The sequence below is a fragment of the Nicotiana tomentosiformis genome, chromosome 10 (genome assembly GCF_000390325.3).
Source record: "Nicotiana tomentosiformis chromosome 10, ASM39032v3, whole genome shotgun sequence".
Taxonomy (NCBI): Eukaryota; Viridiplantae; Streptophyta; class Magnoliopsida; order Solanales; family Solanaceae; genus Nicotiana; species Nicotiana tomentosiformis.
In genome coordinates this window covers 18,865,402-18,885,549 of record NC_090821.1, presented here as the reverse complement: position 1 = coordinate 18,885,549, position 20,148 = coordinate 18,865,402, and the positions used below count along the sequence as shown (strand labels likewise).

Genomic DNA, 20,148 nt, shown 5'->3' with positions numbered 1-20,148 from the left:
CTCGAAATGTTTCTGCCAGCTGGGGTATAAGTTGCCTCTGATGTGTATATGGATTGTAATCTCTCTACAGAGTCTGTCTGGTGATGTGCTTTCATTCTGGAATCGAATCTTGTTCTTGTCTCTCCATAGAAGATATATCATCATCCCAAAGACAGTTGAAACAATTGTCCAATGTCCTTTCTTTCTTTTGACACATATGGTCACCCATTATACCTTCTCCTGCCATGTTTTAGTTTGCCTGGGATATACAAGCCATGTCAAAAGCCTAAGCCAAATACTCTTTGTATAAGCACATTTAAAGAACAAATGCTCAAAAAGTTCATTAGCTAGACCACATAATATACAAATTTGAGGCACTTGAATACCTATTTTCTGTAGTCTCTCACAGTAGGCAGCCGACCTTGAACAGCAAGCCATAGATTGAATTTGTATATTGGGTTTAAGTGTGGTTGTAGTATCAGGCTCTTCCAGGGTACCTTTTGGAATTGAGGATTTTGCAGCTGGTACAACTTCTTGATGTTGAATCTTCCATCAGGGAATTGCAATTGAGCCAATCTTGAGGTCAGGTCACCTTGCAAAGTTGGTAGTTCCATAATAAGATTCCTAAGCTCAAGGATTTTCCTCACAACCCAGGTTGCATTCTTGGGTATGTGCATAGAATCTACATTCTGGTGCTTTATGTAGTAGGAGTGAATCCACCGGATCCAAAGACAGTCCTTCTTTGTGATAGCCTATAAATGTTTGGCCACAGTTGCTTTGTTCCATTGGTAGAGATTTATCACATTCAACCCCCAGCAAATTGGGGCATACATATCTCCTCCCATGACACCGATGCTTTTCTAGAGATAGCAGATGTGCTTGTCCATAAGAATGATCTACAGGTAGCTTCAATCATTTTCAGCATCTTTTTTGGTAACAGGAAAATTTTTGCCCATTAAGATAACAGATTTTATAAGTTGCAATCTTTCTGAATATGACAGCAGCTTTGATGTCCAGCAGTTGATTCTTGCAGTGATTTTTTTCACCTGTGGCCAGCATTGTAGGACGAAAAGTTTCCCGAATGCTAGAGGCAGACCAAGTATCTAAAGGGTAGAGTACCCTCATTGTAACCCAACTCCTATAAGATATCCTTTTTCAAGGATGCAGATATGCCAGGAAAGTAAATGGAACTCTCGTCTGCATTTTCCTGCAAGCCTGAAGCCTTTGAGAATTTCATAAAAGCCTGCAGAAGCAACCTAATAGAGGGAAGGTCTGCCCAGCAAAACATCAAAAGATCATCAGCAAAACATACATGAATCACCCCCATTTTTTTTACATCTGGGATGGAAGTGAAATTTCTTGTTTAAGGCCAACTGATAAAATTCCCTCTGCAGATATTCCATAGCAAAAACAAACAAATAGGGTGACATTGGATCCCCTTGCATGATCCTTCTTTGTCCTTTGAAAGACTTTGTAATTCCACCATTTAGGATCAATGAATAAGTGATAGTTGTTATACATTCCATGATCCACTCAATAAACTTATGTGGGAATCCTAGCTCAATCAGTAGTCTTTTCAAAAATTACCAATCTAGTGTGTCATAAGCCTTTCTAAGATCAACCTTGAGCACACATCTTGCTAAAATACCCTTCCTGGTGTAGCCTTTGAATAACTCATGACTGAAAAGAATATTATCAGTGATGCTTATTGTCACAACCCAAAATCTCACCTGTCGTGATGGCGCCTATCTCAATACTAGACAAGCTGAAAATCTTAATAAACCATCATTTCTTTTAAATTTGAAAACAAAATAATTAAATTCAGCGGAAGAAATCTCACAATTTCAAATATAATACTCCCAAAACCCAGTGTCACTGAGTACATGAGCATCTAATATGAATACAATGTTTGACTAATAAAAACCACTGTCTGAAAGTATAGAACGGTACAATAACTGAAGGAAAGAGAGACAAGGTCAGCGGACGCCAAACAGCTATCTTGATAGTCTCCAACTGATAGTACTCTGAAATCTAACAATCTCCGTGTCCGAAAGCACTTGGATCTGCACACGAGGTACAGAGTGTAGTATGAGTACAACCAACTCAATAAGTAAAAAGACTAACCTCTGGCTGAAAGAAATGATGAGCTCCGCAGGTACAGTCCAGTATAACTAATGGTACAGATATGTAGGCATGCTTTCAAGTTAAACCGTTAAACTCAGTACAAGTGAAATAGATCAATACTGCATGATATGAGAAATATGATATCTCAGTAGAAAGACCTCATGTAAATACTGGTCACAAATTATCCGGTCACTCGGTACTGTTTATGGTCAATCCAGCCCAAGGGTATTCCAACCCGTATATATATACACATCGACTGACAGTCGGTCATTCAGTACAGTATAAGGCTAATCCAGCCCTAGGGTAATTTATCCCCAAATATAAATGATACGGACAAGATCCATGTTCCGGTAAATTCATTACAATACAAATAAGTAAGGCAAGTACATGCCCTGGGAAAAATCCATCCTGAATATATATATATATATATATATATATATATATATATATATATATATATATATATATATATCGGTAAGTAAGGCAAGTCCATGCCCTAGGAAGTCCATCCCGAATATATATAATCATCTACGCTCACTGGGGGTGTGTACAGACTCCGGAGGGACTCCTTCAGCCCAAGCGTAATACAAAGCCAATGTGGCCTACTGCAGGCGGGCAGTCCCAATCCGTATAATAACAAAGCCTATAAGGCCTGCTGCAGGCGGGCAGCCCCGATCCATAAAATAGTAAAGCCAATAAGGCCTGCTGCAGGCGGGCAGCCCCGATCCAGAACAATAATAATGTATAAAGCCATTCTGGCCTGCTGTAGGCGGGCAGCCCCGATCCATTTAATAATAACATATATAAAGCCAATATGGCATGCTGCGGCGCGCAGCTCGATCCCATAAATATCTTCACAATGGACGAATATGACTGAGTGTAAAATGTATATTTTTGAAATAATTAATTCAACAGCAATACGACCCTATGGGTCCCAAAATATCGGCACGTAGCCTACACTTGATCTTTAATAAAAGCCTCAGCTCAATTTCTCTAACATGTTCAGATAATAACATGATTCTTTAATCTTTACAAATGCACAGGATTTATTCAAGACATAATTTATATGGTGCAGGTCCACATGCTCGTCACCGATCGTGAGTGTCACCTCCAAATAATTTATATCATACCAAATTCGGGGATTCATACCCTCAGAACCAAGTTTAAAAGTGTTACTTACCTCAAACCGTGTAATTTTTTACTCCGGTATGTCTTTGCCTCGTGAATTTGCCTCCAAACGCCTCGAATCTAGCCACAATTAGTTCGTTTCAGTCAATAAAATTTATTGAAATTAATTCCATATGAAAATATAATTTTTTCATAAAAATCCGAATTTTAACTCCAAAAATCACATGTGGGGCCCACGTCTCGGAACTCGACAAAAGCTACAAAATATGAACGCACATTCAACCACGAGTCTAACCATACCAAAATTACTAAATTCCGATAACAATTCGGCCCTTAAATCCTCAAATTTATCCAAGAGGATTTTTAAACTTTTCCAACTTAATTCACCAATTAAATGATAAAAACAACCATGGATTCGGGTCATTTAATCAATATTGAGTTAAGAACACTTACCCCATTGTTTTTTCTGAAAATCTCCCAAAAATCGCCTCAATCCGAGTTCCAAATCGTTAAAAATAGAAAATGGGACGAAGTCCCAACTTAAACTTTTTGTCCAGACCTCTCTTCTTCGCGAACGCGACAGGTCCCTCGCGTTCGCGAAACACAATTCGACTACCCAAAATTTATCCCTTCGTGAACGCGACCACAACCTCGCGAGCACGTAGAACAAGGACCTGGGGTCCCCAATTGCCTCACTCCTCTTCGCGAACGCGACACCACTCTCGCGTTTGCGATGCACACACAGACCATACATTCGCGTTCGCGTCCTCCCCTTCGCGAACGCGAAGAACAAAATCTCACACTCAGAAAACACTCTTCGCAAACGCGAAAGAGAAAATCAGAAGAATGCAGCAGCAGATATCAGCAATCTCACCAAGGCCAAAAATGATCTGTTAACCCCCCTCACCGGAACTCACCCGAGCCCCCCGGGACTTCAACCAAACATACCATCAAGTCCTAAAACATCATACAAACTTAGTCGAACCCTCAAATCACCTCAAACAACGCTAAAACCACGAATCATACCCCAAATTCAAGGCTAATGACTTTGAAATTTTAAGTTTTCACAAACGACGCCGGAACCTATTCAAATCAAGTCCGATTGACCTAGCCGCCCGGTCAAACTTCCCAAAAAATTCAAATTTCGGCATTTCAAGCCTAATTCCACTACGGACCTCCAAATAATTTTCCGGATACGCTCCTAAGTCTAAAATCACCATACGCAGCTATTGGAATCATCAAAACTCTATTCCGGGGTCATTTACACATAAGTCACCATCCGATCAACTATTTCAACTTAAACTTCCAACATGAAATTTTATTCTTCCAAGATAATTCCGAAATACCTTAAAACCAAAACCAATAATTCACACAAGTCATAATACCTCGTAGGAAGTTATTCAAGACTTCAAATAGTTGAAAGGAGCGTAAATGCTCAAAACGACCGGTCGGGTCGTTACACTTCTGCCCACAATGAAAGCAGATTGAGATCCTCCAACCAAATCACTGATTACTCTTTTTAGCCTCCCAGAGATCACTTTTGTGATGATCTTATATAATGTTGTACATCATGCTATAGGCCTATAGTCTTTCACCTGTGTTGGGAAGGAGCTTTTGGATAATAGCAGTACAGTTTATGGCCTTGTTCATCTTTCGAGATTGAAAGAATTCCAATACATCTGCAAGCACATCATATTTTACCTCCTCCCAGTGTTGTGTAAAAGATTCTATTAGAAATCCATCCACACCTGGTGCCTTATCAGGTGGCATACTCTTGATAGCATCTAGGATTTCCTCTACTGTAACATCTCTAATTAAATCAAGTTGTTGTGTTCTTGTCAGACAAGCACCCTTCTTGATCACCTCATAATTGGGACAAGGAAGAATATTGGATGACTCTCCCATAAGTTTGGTAAAAAATGAGATGAACTGCTTTTTTACCTGTTTTGGATATGTAATTTTAACTCCAACATCATTGTATATATAATTGATAGTATTTGTACTTGTGCGTAGCTTCCATTGAGCATGAAAATTTTTTGTGTTTGAATCTCCACATTGTATCCAGTTGGCTCAGGATTTCTGTCTTAAGACTTGTTCCTCGACATTGCTCCACTTCTCCACTTCAAAAATTGCTTCCTTCTCTTGTTCAATAAGAGTCTGGCATGATTGTAATAACTCCAACTTCTGTTTAGCCTGGTTCATCTTTTGTTGGTATGAAGCCATATATGTATTGAGCTCCCTCAAGGCCTCCTTCAATGTTTTAAGTTTCAGCCATGTTCTTGATATTACTACTCCTCTATATTCCTGTCTCCACGCCCCTTTCACAATCCCTTCAAATTTTGGGTGATGTAACATGTATTATATAATTTGAAGGGTCTAGGATGTAGTTCCTATTATATACATCGTTGACTTCTCAGTTTAGTTGTAATTTATTTTATTTGGCTTACCTAGCAGGTTGGGTTAGGTGCTATCACGACTAGGTGGATTTTGGGTCGTGACATTTAACCTAAGTGATTTAGACACAAACAGAAAGTGATGTTCGAAAATCAAATAACACAATAATTTTACGTGGAAAACCTCCTTGCTCAAGGGAGTAAAAATCAGGATCTACCCTCGTAAGATTTGCCTTAAAAATTCGCTAACTTCAAAGAACCGTTTTAGGTTACAACCCAATAACCAAAGGGACTAACTCTAGTACCTTAACTCCTACCATCAACCCAATTGTAACTACTCCTTTCTGAGCTAACTCTAGCTTAGAAATCAAAACAAAACATTAAGATTTGTTCACCTACTATTACACTTCTTAATAAGCAGGATGGGCTACAATAGAGATCAATTGACTCAACCTAACTAGCTAAAGAACTTCAGCAGCTTCGTTTTAGGAACATGTTATCTTCAGTTGAGCAGCTTGAATCTCTGAAAGTACCTCTTGTTATGAATTACTATTTGCCTTGAATGAATGTAGTGTCTGTGCGAAAATAGCAATCATCTTGAATAGCAGCAACATGGCGCTTTACATAGGAGTGAGGCTTAGCCGAAATCCTTCTCCAAGTTCAGCTCCAAGACCTTAAATAATTCGCTCACCTCTTGAGGAAAATAAATCCCAAAAGGATTCTATTTTCTTTCCTTAAAAGACTACTTCACACGTCTTTATTTTGATGCACGCATTGCCATAATTAATAGTCCATGTTGAACACATTCTTTCAGCTAATATTTTTCTTGGATCCCACGAATAAAATCTTATTGTTTATCAACATGAATCATTTTTCCAACTCAAACCAACTTGCACTGGGAAATGGTCTTCACCTTCTGGTCATAGATTTCAACAGTCGAGTGGGGAAATACCTGACTTTGAAGTGGGGACTAGTAATCAGTGGAAGGTACGTCACGTGAGAGGCACGAGTCTCCAAGGGAACAATTGCTCAGTGGATTTGATTTATTCGGATGCTATCTTTGAGCTGAGAGAGATTGCGGAACGTATGGTTCGGTCCGGGTACGAAAATGAGTGTTGTCAAGTTTATTCAAGTATTCATCGCGAGGTTTTGGATGAGTGTTTGAGCATTCTCGGAGTTGAGTACTGCAGATGTCCAGAGGATTGATTGGTGGCCGTTGGATGAGAAAACGAAATATGGATATATGCACTGAAATTCTGGTGTGAATCCTTCTATCGGCTGAAAAACGCCTCTGTGAGCAGATTTTTTAGTGCTCGGATTTGGTTAAAGAGGTGTGTTTTGTAGAGACTGCAAAGGGATGTGTAATGCAGCTATTGAATTTTGGAGAAGCTTTGGCGATTTGGCGGAGATCATATGAGAAGTTGTTATATGTAGGATGCGTTTTGCCGGACTTAAACTTGCTTTTTAGTGAAGAAGCTGGTGACATAGTGTGCTATTAAAGGGACATTTGTGGAGTTTGAAAATGCAGTTCAGGGGGGAGTCTTAGAGGAAACCAACACAAGGTGGTAAATCTACCCGCTGACTCATTATGTGAAATTCCTTGTTGATTATAGTGATACACTGAATAAGCTTTTAAAGAATTGGAATCTGATAGTTCACGCGTTCATAATTTGGAATTAGAGAAAATTACACCACTTGGGAGGCGGTTGATGTCACTGTTAGAGGCCAATATCGACAAGTCGAGGATGTATGAGGACAGTGGAATGCAATATATATTTTTGATGAATATTATTAAGATGTATCATATGTATTTTGTGCGTAACATTAGATATATTTTGTGATCTATTGTCATGAGTTGTCTGCCATGATTGTATTGTATCATACATAAAGAATATTACTTTATTAAGTTAATAGTTGTAAATCTTGATTAGCATTCAACATAGTAATAATCACTAATCAAGATTTCGAGTAAGATTAGCACTCTTAAGATATAAAACAATATTACTGACACATCTAATGTGTCTAACGCTGCAAATCTGAACAATCATCTATTGACCAAAGAAATAAGAAACCTAAACAGATTCAAAGAAATGGGCAACGTATAGCTCAACCTGAAATCCGTAGTAGACAGGTGCAAGATTTCGAAATCTAGCAGTTCTTTATCTTTTCTACTTTGCTTTCTTCTAATATTTGGTATTAGAACAATACCAACATGCGGGACATGAAATGGAAATAAATCCACATTGAAAAACTAGATAGTCGATAGAATAGAATGAACTTATAGAGTCGGACAAACCATATAGACTTGGTCCACTCAACATTTTCCTCTATCCCCAAAAAAGTTTGCAGATCAGAGTCTCCTCCATGTACATGGGATTAATCAAGTAAACTCAGATTTGCACTGCTTGACGGTCTGACAAACAACTTAACTGAGCCATGCCGATATGAACAACTGTACTTATAAAGGTCGATATCTCCCCTACAGCCAAATAAATTGGGCCAAATTAAACAAAAGAATCATGGGTTATAGAGGACGACCAATAAATATCATGTTTAAAGCCCCTAAGCTTTTCAAGAAAATCTTAAATAAGCCCTTAAGCCATTTTTAGTGTCACTCAACTGCTTAAACTTTTATTATGGTACCACACAACCCACTCTTCTCAAGTTCTACTAATAAAAAAGTTATCTTAGGAACTAGAGAGCAATTTAGATTTTTCTTATTATCAAAGGGGCTCAAATATTTCCATCCTCCTATGTGTTAGCATCCCCTAACTTTGAAAAGGAAATTCTGCCACCTTTCTAGCATAAAGAGAGGAGAAAAATATTCTTTAAACCCCTAAATTTAACTATTTATTAAATAAAAGTGACGGAAAGGGTTAAAACAAAACAAAAGTCCACGGGCTTGAGTGAGCTAAAAGTAGTGGTAACCGCTTACGCGAGACCTTTTTAAAAGTTTTAAGGGCTTGCCTTTAATACCTTTATTAAGCCTCGGAACTAGTTCCAAGATCAAATTAAACAAGCAAGTATTATAATGTAATTCCTAAACCTCTGTTTGTATGGTCAAGATAGAGCATAAAGAATAGGAAAACATATTGAAACATGGAATTACATTTGAATGATGAGTGGCCAGCACGACATGGAACTACATTTGAGTTATCCAGAAATTGGAAGATAAGAATGGGCCAGAATATATCAAACCATGTCCAAAATGATGCAAAGTAAGGTGGTAATCATATCCAACTCCTAGGGAGATTAAAGCTTCTCCATGTAAAATATGTCTTTCCCACTTGTCAAAATATGTATCAATCTTTTCAGCCTCAAAGGCAATCTTTCAACTATGTTAGAACAGGGAGTAACGCGAACAGTAGTGAATTAACTAACATATGAAAGTACATTACCTTCTAGTCAGGGACAGTAGAGAATTATACCACATTTGTTTGTTGGGGTACACATCTACGATCTATCTGATATTTGCACCTACAAGTTTAAGAGTGATGATATAGAGAACAGTCAATGTTGCAAGCTCATTGATGATTTCTGGAGAGAAATCTTCAGCAAAAGAGAGAAGAGGAAGAAGAGAGATCAACGAGACTATGGAGAGAACATTTCTCTGATATTAGAAAATGAAAAATTAAAAATACAAAGACTAACTACCTTCAGTTATATACTGTACACTAACCGGCCTTTTAACTGTGTCCAGCTGTCACTAACTGCCTAACTGTCATTAACTAAGCTAAATAACTATTGTTAAGCTCCTATTATTTCAACACCCTCCCTCAAGCTGTTGGTTGAAATATGTCTATCAACCCCAGCTTGGATAAAAGATAGTTATGCTGCAGTTTGCCAAGGCTCTTTGTCAGTAAGTTTGCCAGTTGCTCCTTGGTCGAGATATGAAAGTTTTTGATCATCCCTTGAACAATCTTCTCCCTAACAAAGTGACAATCAATGTCAATGTGCTTAGTTCTCTCATGAAAAATGGGATTGGCTGCAATCTGAATGGCAGCTTTACTATCACAATATAGAGAGATAGGCAGATTGACACCAACTCCCAGCTCACAATCCTGTTAACTAACCAGGTCAGTTCAGCAACTGTGGAAGCCATGCTTCTGAATTCTGCCTCTGCTGAGCTTCTGGCTACTGTGTCCTGTTTCTTCGACTTCCACTTCCAGGATATGGTAGCCTCCCCAAACTTCACTAGATACCCTGTAACAGACCTCCTAGTTTGTAGACAGCCTCCCCAATCTGAATCACAATAGGCTACAAGTGTGCCAGAGCTGTCTGAAGGCATTAATAGGCCTAGACCAGGAGCTACCTTGATGTATCTTACCACTCTGAGAGCAGCCTCTAGGTGTGACTGCTTTGGCTTGTGCATAAACTGGCTGAGCACTTGCACAGCATAGACAATATCAATTCTGGTCATAGTGATATATAACAATCTTCCTATGAGCCTCTGATATTGACCTGGATCTTGACCTGGATCTGCCAATAGATTGTCATCTTTTGTTACTTCAGATACTGAGTCTCCTTTGATGAAAGAATCATATTCTTCAAATGTGAGTTTCACATTAGATTCCAATGGAGTACCAGCTGGTTTGGATAAGTTCCAAACCCATTTCAGAGATAAGTTCCAATGCATATTTCCGTTGACTTATTACTATGCCTTTCCTGGATCTAGCAAATTCTATCCCAAGAAAGAATTTTTGTTCACCCAAATCCTTCATTTTGAACTTGAGCTTGAGATCATTCCTGGTTTTGACTATCAAATTAGAACAGTTCCCTGTCACTAGTAGATCATCTACATAGGCCAAGACAACTACCAGTGCAGCATGCTCCCTTTTGGTGAAAAGAGAGTAATCATAGTGACTTTGAGTAAAGCCAAGATCCAGTAAAGCATCAATTAGCTTTTTGTTCCATTGCCTAGGGGCTTGCTTTAAGCCATAGAATGATTTATGAAGTTTGCAGACATTAGGAATCCCTCCCTGGCTTGCAAACCCCTGAGGAATGGCCATATAAACTTCTTCTAGAAGATCACCTTGCAAAAAAGCATTGTGGACATCCATTTGGCAGATAGGCCAATGCTTGGCTGCTGCATTAGCAATGACAGATCTCACTTTTGGCCACAAGAGAGAGTTTCTGTGTAATCTAGCCCCTCCTGTTGGCTATAGCCCTTAGCTACTAGCCTGGCTTTATACCTCTCCACAGCTCTTGATGCAGTGTACTTCACCTTGTACACCCATTTGCAGCCTATAGGCGTCTTGCCAGGAGGAAGGTCAACAATACTCCAAGTGTTGTCCTCTAAGGCTGCAATCTCTGATTGCATAGCCTCTATCCACTGTTCTACAATAGCGGAATAAGCAGTAAGAGCAATTCCAAAAGACTGAGATATGTTGGCATAGGAAACATAATTAGACATGGGATAACAGCAGTTAGCATTCCCTTGCTGCTGAGTGACATAGTCTTTTAGCCATACAGGTGGTCTACTGGTTCTGGTGGATTTCCTGCTTGCCTCTGGTGCATTTGAAGACATAGGAATGTCATGTGCTGTAGAGTTGGAAGCATCAACTGTCTCAGTGGATGCCAGCATGACAGAAGGTTGCACAATTGCTTCTGGCATGACAGTGTCTGAGGCTAACTCAGCAGACTCAACAGCCTCTGATATAGAAGAAATAGAAGGAGCAGTGGAGGAGATAGTGGTTAAGTCTAGGACGGGAAATAAGGAGGAGATAGTAGTAGGAAGATGTTTAAATGGAAATACATCTTCTTTGAACACTACTTCTCTGCTAACTCCTTGAGTGGATAGCATACATTTTATATCCCTTTTTGTGTCATGGAGTAACCAAGGAATATGGCAGGAACAGCTCTTGGTGAGAATTTGTCCCCTCTTTTGAGGTATGTGACATATCCCAAGCAACCAAATACCCTCAGATGACTTAATGAAGGCAAGTGACCATGTAACACCTCATAGGGACACTTGCCTTGAAGAGTAGGTGTAGGTACTCGGTTGATCACATAAACAGCAGTTAGAGCACAGTCTCCCCAAAACTTTAGAGGAACTGATGCCTGGAACCTCAATGCTCTTGCAGTGTCTAGAATGTATCTGTGTCTCCTCTCTGCCACACAAGAACTCTGATGAATGATTCCAAAGGATTGAAAGAGTGCTGTCATGTGTGAATTAAAGAACTCACAGCCATTGTCAGTTCTGAGCACTTTTACAGAACATGAATAGACATTCTGAATCATGAGTAAGAAATTTCTTAACACTACGATTACTTCACCTTTGGAAGGTAGCAAGAAAATCCAAGTGTACCTGGAGTGATCATCTACTAAAGTTAGAAAGTACCTTTTTCCATCGTATGTAGGAACTCTGTACGGGCCCCAAACATTTCCATGAATAGTATGAAAGCAAGTACTAACAAGTACTAAAAACAGTAAACTCAAAGGAAATGGCAGTCTTGATTGTTTACCTAATGGACAAACAGTACAATGACCTTCAGACTTATCAAGTTCTACAGACTGAAATTCTTTCATCCTTTTCAGAGTACTAAGTGGCACATGGCCTAGTCGTTTATGCCAAAGATCTACACTTATTCTACTGCCAATTATTGTATTTACAGCAACATACTTTGAGAAATCTTTTGAAGCATTACACTGTGGAACAGTTGTCACAGCAGAATCCACATGAAGCTTGCTATTATGGTTGATCACATATAGACCATTGTCCTCTCTACCAATCCCCTTCACTTTGCCACTAAAGAGATCCTGAAAAAATGAAGAAGTCAGGAAAGAATAAGGCTGCACACTTTAGTTCTTTTGTCAGCTTTGATACAGACAAGAGACTGTATTGGAATCCAGGTATATGCATCACATTGGTTATCTTTTGACCCGGAAAAAGATAGGTAGAACCTATGCGATTGACAGTAACTGACTCTCCCGTAGGTAGATGAACTTTGTACTCTTTAGATTTATCACATAAGCTACTTTCAGTCAAAATTTGTTTGTTGTTAACTATGTGATTTGATGCCCAGAATCTACTATCCACTTAATTAGATCCTCACTAGTGGTAGTAGCTGCATTTGCTATACCTGCAGGCACAGATGAGTTACCATTCTCATTCCCTTGCCAAGCATCTGCAGAATTTGAGTGTACTGCTCCTGAGTGAATTGTGGAATTCCTGCTAGTCCAACTTGAATGTTCTGATTCTGAACTTGACAAGGTGCTGCATTTCTAGCCAAGTTAGCACTTGCACCAAAAACATCACCAATAGGAGCAGAGTTGGCATCATTGTTAGATTGGTTGTCTCTAACATAGTTGACAGAGGGAGTCTTCTTCTTAGCTTTGAAGTCTGCTGGATATCCTACCAGCTTATAGTATGTATCTCTGGTGTGCCCTTTGAAATGACAATAGTCACAGTAAGGGTTGTTCTTCTTGGGCCTATAGACAGGTCCTGAGTTAGAAGATCCTCCTTTGTTATTGTACATGGCAGTGTTGCCAGGACTGGGTGAATTAGTAGCCCTGTAAGCTCCGTTGTTGCTAAACAATGCTATTCCCTCATTTATCTCAGGCACGTGTAGGAGACAGTGATCTCCTACTTCCTCAGATATTATCATAGCATATGCCTTATTAATCGAAGGGGTTGGTGACATCATCATAATCTGATTGCTAGACTGAGCATATGATTCATTCAACTCCATTAGAAACTGCAGAAGTCTTTGAGACTCAAAGTGCTCAACATACTTTTTGGACTCTTCACAACCACAACCAGGACAGGGCACCAAGGCATCAAATTCTGCCCACAATTCCTTCAGTTTTGAGAAATAGACTCAAACTGATGAGATACCCTGAGTTAAGGTGGCTATTTGTCTATGAAGGTACAAAATTCTAGATCCGTTTACTTTATCAAAAGTTTCCCTAAGGTGTGTCCAAACCTTCTGAGCACTCGTAGCATACACCATACCACTCATTAATTCATTGCTAACAGAATTCATTATCCATGAAAGCACTATAGCATTGCACTTCTCCCACAGCTCATGCAAAGATGGATCAAATTTGTCCTTAGAATACCTACCATCGACAAATCCTAATTTGCTCTTTCCAAGTAAACTAACTCGCGTAGAACTGCTCCATAGGGCATAATTCTCAAGTCCAGTGAGTTTAATTGAGATTAGCGAGCTACCTGGAGTATCGCAAGGCTGGAGAAAGAGTGGATGATGCTGATCTACAACTGGAATTGCGTCAATGCTGCCTCTAGCTGGAGGTGGTGCAGGAATATCAGGAGTACCGTCTGAACTCTCAATCGCCATTGATGATGAAGTTGAAAACTCAGAGAAATTTCTGAATTGTGAAACCCTAACTCCTCAAAGACGAATCGCACCAACAATGGTGACTCGAAAGCAATTGGGTGAAATGAAGAACAATTGAAGATAGCACCAGAGAGGAGTGAACGGAGCTCGGATCAATCCGCAACCTCTGATACCATGATGATTTCTGGAGAGCGATCTTCAGCAAAAGAGAGAAGTGGAAGAAGAGAGATCAACGAGACTATGGAGAGAACATTTCTCTGATATTAGAAAATGAAAAAGTGAAAATACAAAGACTAACTACCTTCAGTTATATACTGTACACTAACCGACCTTTTAATTTAGCTGTGTCCAGTTGTCACTAACTGCCTAACTGTCATTAACTAAGCTAACTAACTACTGTTAAGCTCCTATTATTTCAACACTCATGCTGACAAGGTATATCCTCTAGATAGAGAAAACTATCAAAACCCAATTCTTTTGCTAAATTCATCATCGTGGCTCCTAACACAGTACATTGACTTCAACATTGTTTCTAAAGTGCCTTTTGTCAATTGGAACTGCACATCCTTTTCTTCACAGCTAGATGTTGCATCACCTTGAAGCTGCGTGGAGCATGCTTTAGAAAAACAGTTATAAGTACAAGACTTTCCATTTGTCACATTAAAATGAAAAGACAACATGAAAAGCAAAGTCAATATACTCTTTCCTGAACTTCAGAAGCTTGAGGCCGAAAAGGAAATAAAATGGAAAAAACTCACTTTTTCTTTGCTCAATAATGATTGCTAATAGACAAAACTCGAGGAATGAGTAAGACTTGGTTTGGAAAGGCTTAATATATGACCAATCACATAAGAAAGCAGTCCGTAAATGTTAAGCAATTGATTTTTTCATCATAGGAGTGAAATACCATGGAAATTCTCTTTCTTCTCTTCTCCAGATTGACATGCCAAGATAGATAACTTGTACCTTTTTCTATAATGGTACAAAAGTAGCTAGGTAGTTTGTACCTTTAAATTTGTAATTGCTGCAGGGTCTCCAATTTCACTGCGCTCATTTCCCCTGGTCCACATCATTGCTCTCAGTTGAGGCAGGATGACCTGATTGTGGATAAGATTCAACTTTAGTGTTCCATTCTTCAACTAGATAATAGTAATACTACATGCATTACAGCTGAACCTATTGAGACAGTTTCAGACCCGGTCATTAGCTGTATCTTCTTTAGCTATATCTTCCCGCCACTCCTTTTGAAATTTTTGCAGTAGAAGTGTTAATAACCTTTGTAATTCGGGTTGAACCTCAGCAGGAAACAACTTTTGCATTTCATCCTTCTTGGCATTCTCATAAACACATTTGCGAATCAAAATACGAAGGCACACCAGAAGCTGCAAAACAAACATGTAAATATGATGGCTGATATAGGAATCACATTACTTGAAGTAAAAAAAAATTGAGAACGGTAACAATTATCACATTACTTGAAGTAATTCCCATATCTTTTCCTTTCTTCCCTTTTTTTAATAGGTAAACTTTTAATAACTAATGTAAGAAACTTCAGGAATGAAACCAAATAAGCTAATTATGCAAAATAGAGATGACTAGAGATTACAGATAAAATTTTACATTCTTACAACTAATAAAACAGGCATTTTTATACGATACTTAGACGTAAACAATATTCACATAGAGAAAACTCCAGCAACCTGATCACCATTGGCACAAATTTAACCTATTCAGTTGTGCTAAAATTTGAAAGGAAATGATTTCTCAAATCTTCTTCTTCTTTCTCAGTGGCTGACTTTTCCAACTCCTTAAAGTCTGCTTGACATTGGATGGCATAACACAGTGCATCCCATACGAATTCAAAAACATGCCACATATTTTCCAAACATACTTGCAAACAAAAAAAGATGATTCATGGACCCCCTCTTCCTCTACAAATATAACACTGGATATATAGGTTAAAGCCACTGCTCTGCAACTTATCTTGTGTCAAACAAGATGAATCCAACCAAGAATTCAACTTTGCTTGGAACCTCGGATGTCCATGTTATTTTCCAAGTCATTCAACGAAAAATAAAGTATGACTTAGACAAACTTTAGACTAGTTGTTTAGTCTAAAACTCCACCACAAAGTAATACCCTATTTTTTAAGGCAGTAAGTTGAGCATATTAGCAACAACGGGTTTGAACATATAAATTCGTTTTTCAATTGCATAGGTAATTAAATTCATCTGCAAGTGAACAGATATAAAGACAGGTGGAAGGAGGGAGTATATGGAAGTGAAGAGAGCTTTACAGGGTCGAGGTCAGAATCATTAGAAAGTTGAAGCATTTCGCCGAATATTTGGCGGTCAGCGGCGTCAAGGCCAGTCTTACGAGTTCTCCACAGAGCTTCAAGTATATATTCTATTGATTCCTTCGAATTGGCTCTCCCCAACAGCGCTAAATGCTTCCACACGCTCATCTTCCTTCCCAACTGGTATTCTTTGCTCCGACTTTAACAATTCAAGCTATTCTTAAATGCTTCGGTTATGGGCTAGGTTGTTGTGGACTTGGGGTGATTGACAGCGTAGGGGTGGCAAACGGGCGGCTCGGTTGGATACGGGTAATTTTAAAAACTAATAAATTATTCGACCCGACCTATATTTGAGACGGATAAAAAATAAGTTATCCATATCCATATTATCTATCGCTTCTTGAATATGATCACTTTTGAAAGAATTTTTAGCTAGCGTTTGGCTATAGATTCCCAAATTTGTTTTGAAAAATCTGATTTGGATGAAGTTTGGTTTGAAGATGAAAATGTATTTGGACATGATTTTTCAAAATATATTTTACTTTTTATTTGAAAAACATGAAACATGACTTATACCCACAAGTTCTAAAAACTATCACAAATAACAAATAGTACCATTATCACAAATCATAGCCCAGAACATAAATAAGTTTGGTACAAAATTATCATTTTTATAATGAACTATATAAATTATTAATTACAGTAAAATCCCATTAGAAAATTACGGCTCCTAATTAAAAAGAAAAAGTTAACTGATATGAGTGTTCAAAAAGCCATTAAGCCTACAAATCAGAAGCAAAAGTAAGATGCACAAAGGATTGAGCTGATAAGGGAGCATATTCATCAAATATTTAGTTGGCCGTAATAAATGTGGGCTCTTTTATAAATTATAAAAGTTTGGGATAATATTTAAAGAATTTTAAAAGTGTAACGGTCATATTTTAGCCCAAAATCAGCAATTGAGGTGATTTTGGGATTTGGGATTTGGGATTTTGCCAAAATGTGGGCAAAATCTATGGCCAAACATGTGTTTACCAAATAAATCCCAAATTTATTTTGGCAAAACTCATGGCCAAACGGGTCCTTAGTCTCCCAAACTTGAGTAACCCCTAATTTGAGGCTTTACAAATATAAAAGTTAAACACATTAGTTATCCATTAGTTATCCATTTGGTTAAGCATTTTCTAAGTGGATAATATGGTATCTATCCATATTCGATCCGTTTTTAAAAAGTTCATTATCCACCCTATTTTTAAATGGATAATATGGGTGTATAACTGTTTTCTTTTAACCATTTTGCCACCTCTAATTGACACAAACAATGGCCCAAAATTAACGGTTCTACCTCCTATTTATTATAAATCAAAACCCTTTTAAATTATTATTTTCTATAGCTATCTTTTATTTTTTATAGCAAAATAGGTATTTATGGTATACACTATCATTAAGGCATTAAATACGCTATGTACCATTTTTCTCTCTCATTCTTTCAGTTATTCTCTCCCAAAATAACAGCAAAATATTTCTTCTTTCTCTCTCCACGATCTCTCTCTCATAGCAAGATTGTATTCACGATGTTTGAAGCACGATTCTCTCTCTCACTTTCAACGTTTTTGCTCCAAAAATTCATGGTAAGTGTTAAAGTTTTTGGGTTTTTGGTCGATTCAAGCTTTTCTTTTTCTCTTCGCTTTTTTTTTAAAATCTTCACCATTATTAGGTTTTCAGCAGAAAACTTCAAATTTCCTCTTCAATGGTTGATTCAACAACTTTGAAACAAGAGGGCCATTGCGGCTTTCTTCTACGCCGGATATTGCAATGGATTCCTCTACACGGATATTGCAATATTTTTTACGCCGGAAAAGATTCGAGGGCCGTGGTTTTTGTTCGTCTCCATTTTTAATTTTAATACATGTATACAATATTTTCCTTGGCCGGAAAATGCTATCTCCAACGAACTTTCTTCTTTTCTTTGCTATTTAGTCACATACAATGATACAAATACATTGTATTCTGTACAAATTCAATCAAATACATTGTATTTTTGCATAATTACATTTTTTGCTTTAATTTATGTATTTCGAAGGTTTATATTTTTTTAATACAGCTGAATACATCTGTATTCATGCATGAATACATGATATAAACATTGAAATACACTGAATACAAACATTAAAATAGAACAAAATATAAACAGTGAATACATTTAATTTTAAAATACAGTAAAATACACTGAATACAAATAGAAATACAGTGAATACAACCAATAAAATATACTGAATACAGCAGTAATAACATGTATTAGGAATAACTAAGATATTGTTAATACAAATACATTTGAATACAGTGTATATAAAATAACGAATACAGTAAATACAAACATTGAAATGAATGCAACACTAAAAAAATAATAATTAAAACACACTAAATACAAAAGTTATATACAACTAAAAAATTATTCTAATTAATTGTGTTGATAATAAGGCATGTTAGAATTGATTTTGTTGAGTTATATTAGGAGTGTATCACGCTAATTGATATTATTTCTGTTATTAGACAGCTGGACATACTTATTTTTAAGCTGATTGTCGTTACTGTATTCATGAATACATGGCGCGAATACATGTGAATACATGCGCGTACAACTGGACTGCCCTGATTTTAGGCCCTTTTTGTTTTTGTATTCATGAATACAGCAACACGAATACATGTGAATACATGCGCGTACAGCTGAACTGCCCTGATTTTAGGCGCTTTTTGTTGCTGTATTCATGAATACAACAACGCGAATACACTACCATAATAACTTAATAGTTGTTATAGGAAGTAATTATGTATATGGTAGCTATAGGAAGTTAATATCCACTAAACAATAGTGATTTCTGAAAATTCCTTTTAAAAAATTAGTTCGGAACCACATATAGCTCTTTTCGGGGTTTTCTACCGAATAAAATTATTCATCGAAGTTTACCTCATCATCATACTTTGTCTTTAGAATTTCTCTGCCAATTTAATAGAGTTGATGTTATTATTACTCTACATATATGTTAAGTTGTTCGTTGAAGTTTACTGGATTGTCATATTTATGCTCTTCAGGTACTAGTATTAGTATACGCGCCTTGCACGTGTCCCTCGTATTAATAAAAATAAATTTTTTAAAATAAAATTGTATACGGAAAAAAATCAGTCTCACCCGATTTTTCTATGCTGACCGAGACCAAGAAGTTGCATCGAAGATCGACCCGGAAGTGGATCGGGTCAAGGCATAAAGACAAAGTACCAAGCTTGGGATTCGAGACACCTGCTAAGATCGAGGCCGACAACAATCGAGACGGAACAAGACAGGCATTGAGCAATACCGAAGATAGTGTAATAACGGAAAAGCGAGATATCCGCGACTGATCAAAGGTCACGGCGAAAATCTCGGAGCGGATCGAATCAAGAACGGTTGTTTAGCTAATCATGGGATTCCCTTCTGTAATTAGAATTGTACCATATATAGAATTTCTCTACTATATAAAGGGGAGTTCTAACCATTTTGTGAGAACAACTGAGACAAAAGCAATATAATTTTCTTTCTCGCTCACACTCTTGTTCTTTAGCTTATTGTATTTATATTGACCTTGCATCAACCAGTTCGAGTATACTCTAACTCAAGGGTTGAGTTCTACTCAAATACTGGTTTGATTTACTTTATTGTATAATTCTATCATTAATTTTTATATATTTCAATTGGTATTAAGTGAAATTACGTATCCTTAAATTCATATTATAAGTTTAATTGTTATCCAATTTTAAGGGTAAACAGTTTAGCGCCCGTCGTGGGACTAAGGATAATAGTGATTGCTAAATACTAATTTCAATAACACACACTGCTTTACACTTGTTCTCGTATGAATCTTTATTTTCAGGACAAACATGTCAAACTCAC

The 20,148-nt window shown here is 37.6% G+C and overlaps 1 protein-coding gene across 3 annotated transcripts; it reads right to left on the bottom strand.

The window, feature by feature from the left end:
- Positions 1-1,813: 1,813 nt before the first annotated feature.
- On the bottom strand, positions 1,814-16,503 carry LOC138900494 (uncharacterized). Of its 3 annotated transcripts, none has more exons than XM_070187355.1 (4): positions 16,221-16,503; positions 15,121-15,306; positions 14,932-15,021; positions 1,814-2,042 (listed from the first exon to the last, which is right to left on the bottom strand). In XM_070187355.1, exons 1-4 carry the CDS (start codon positions 16,386-16,388, stop codon positions 1,974-1,976), a joined length of 513 nt encoding a protein of 170 aa, XP_070043456.1. In that variant the 5' UTR covers positions 16,389-16,503; the 3' UTR covers positions 1,814-1,973. The 3 variants fall into 3 exon arrangements, with proteins under 3 accessions (XP_070043456.1, XP_070043455.1, XP_070043457.1); XM_070187354.1 differs by lacking the exon at positions 1,814-2,042 and adding an exon at positions 14,168-14,526; XM_070187356.1 differs by lacking the exon at positions 1,814-2,042 and adding an exon at positions 14,424-14,540.
- Between the last annotated feature and the right edge of the window lie 3,645 nt (positions 16,504-20,148).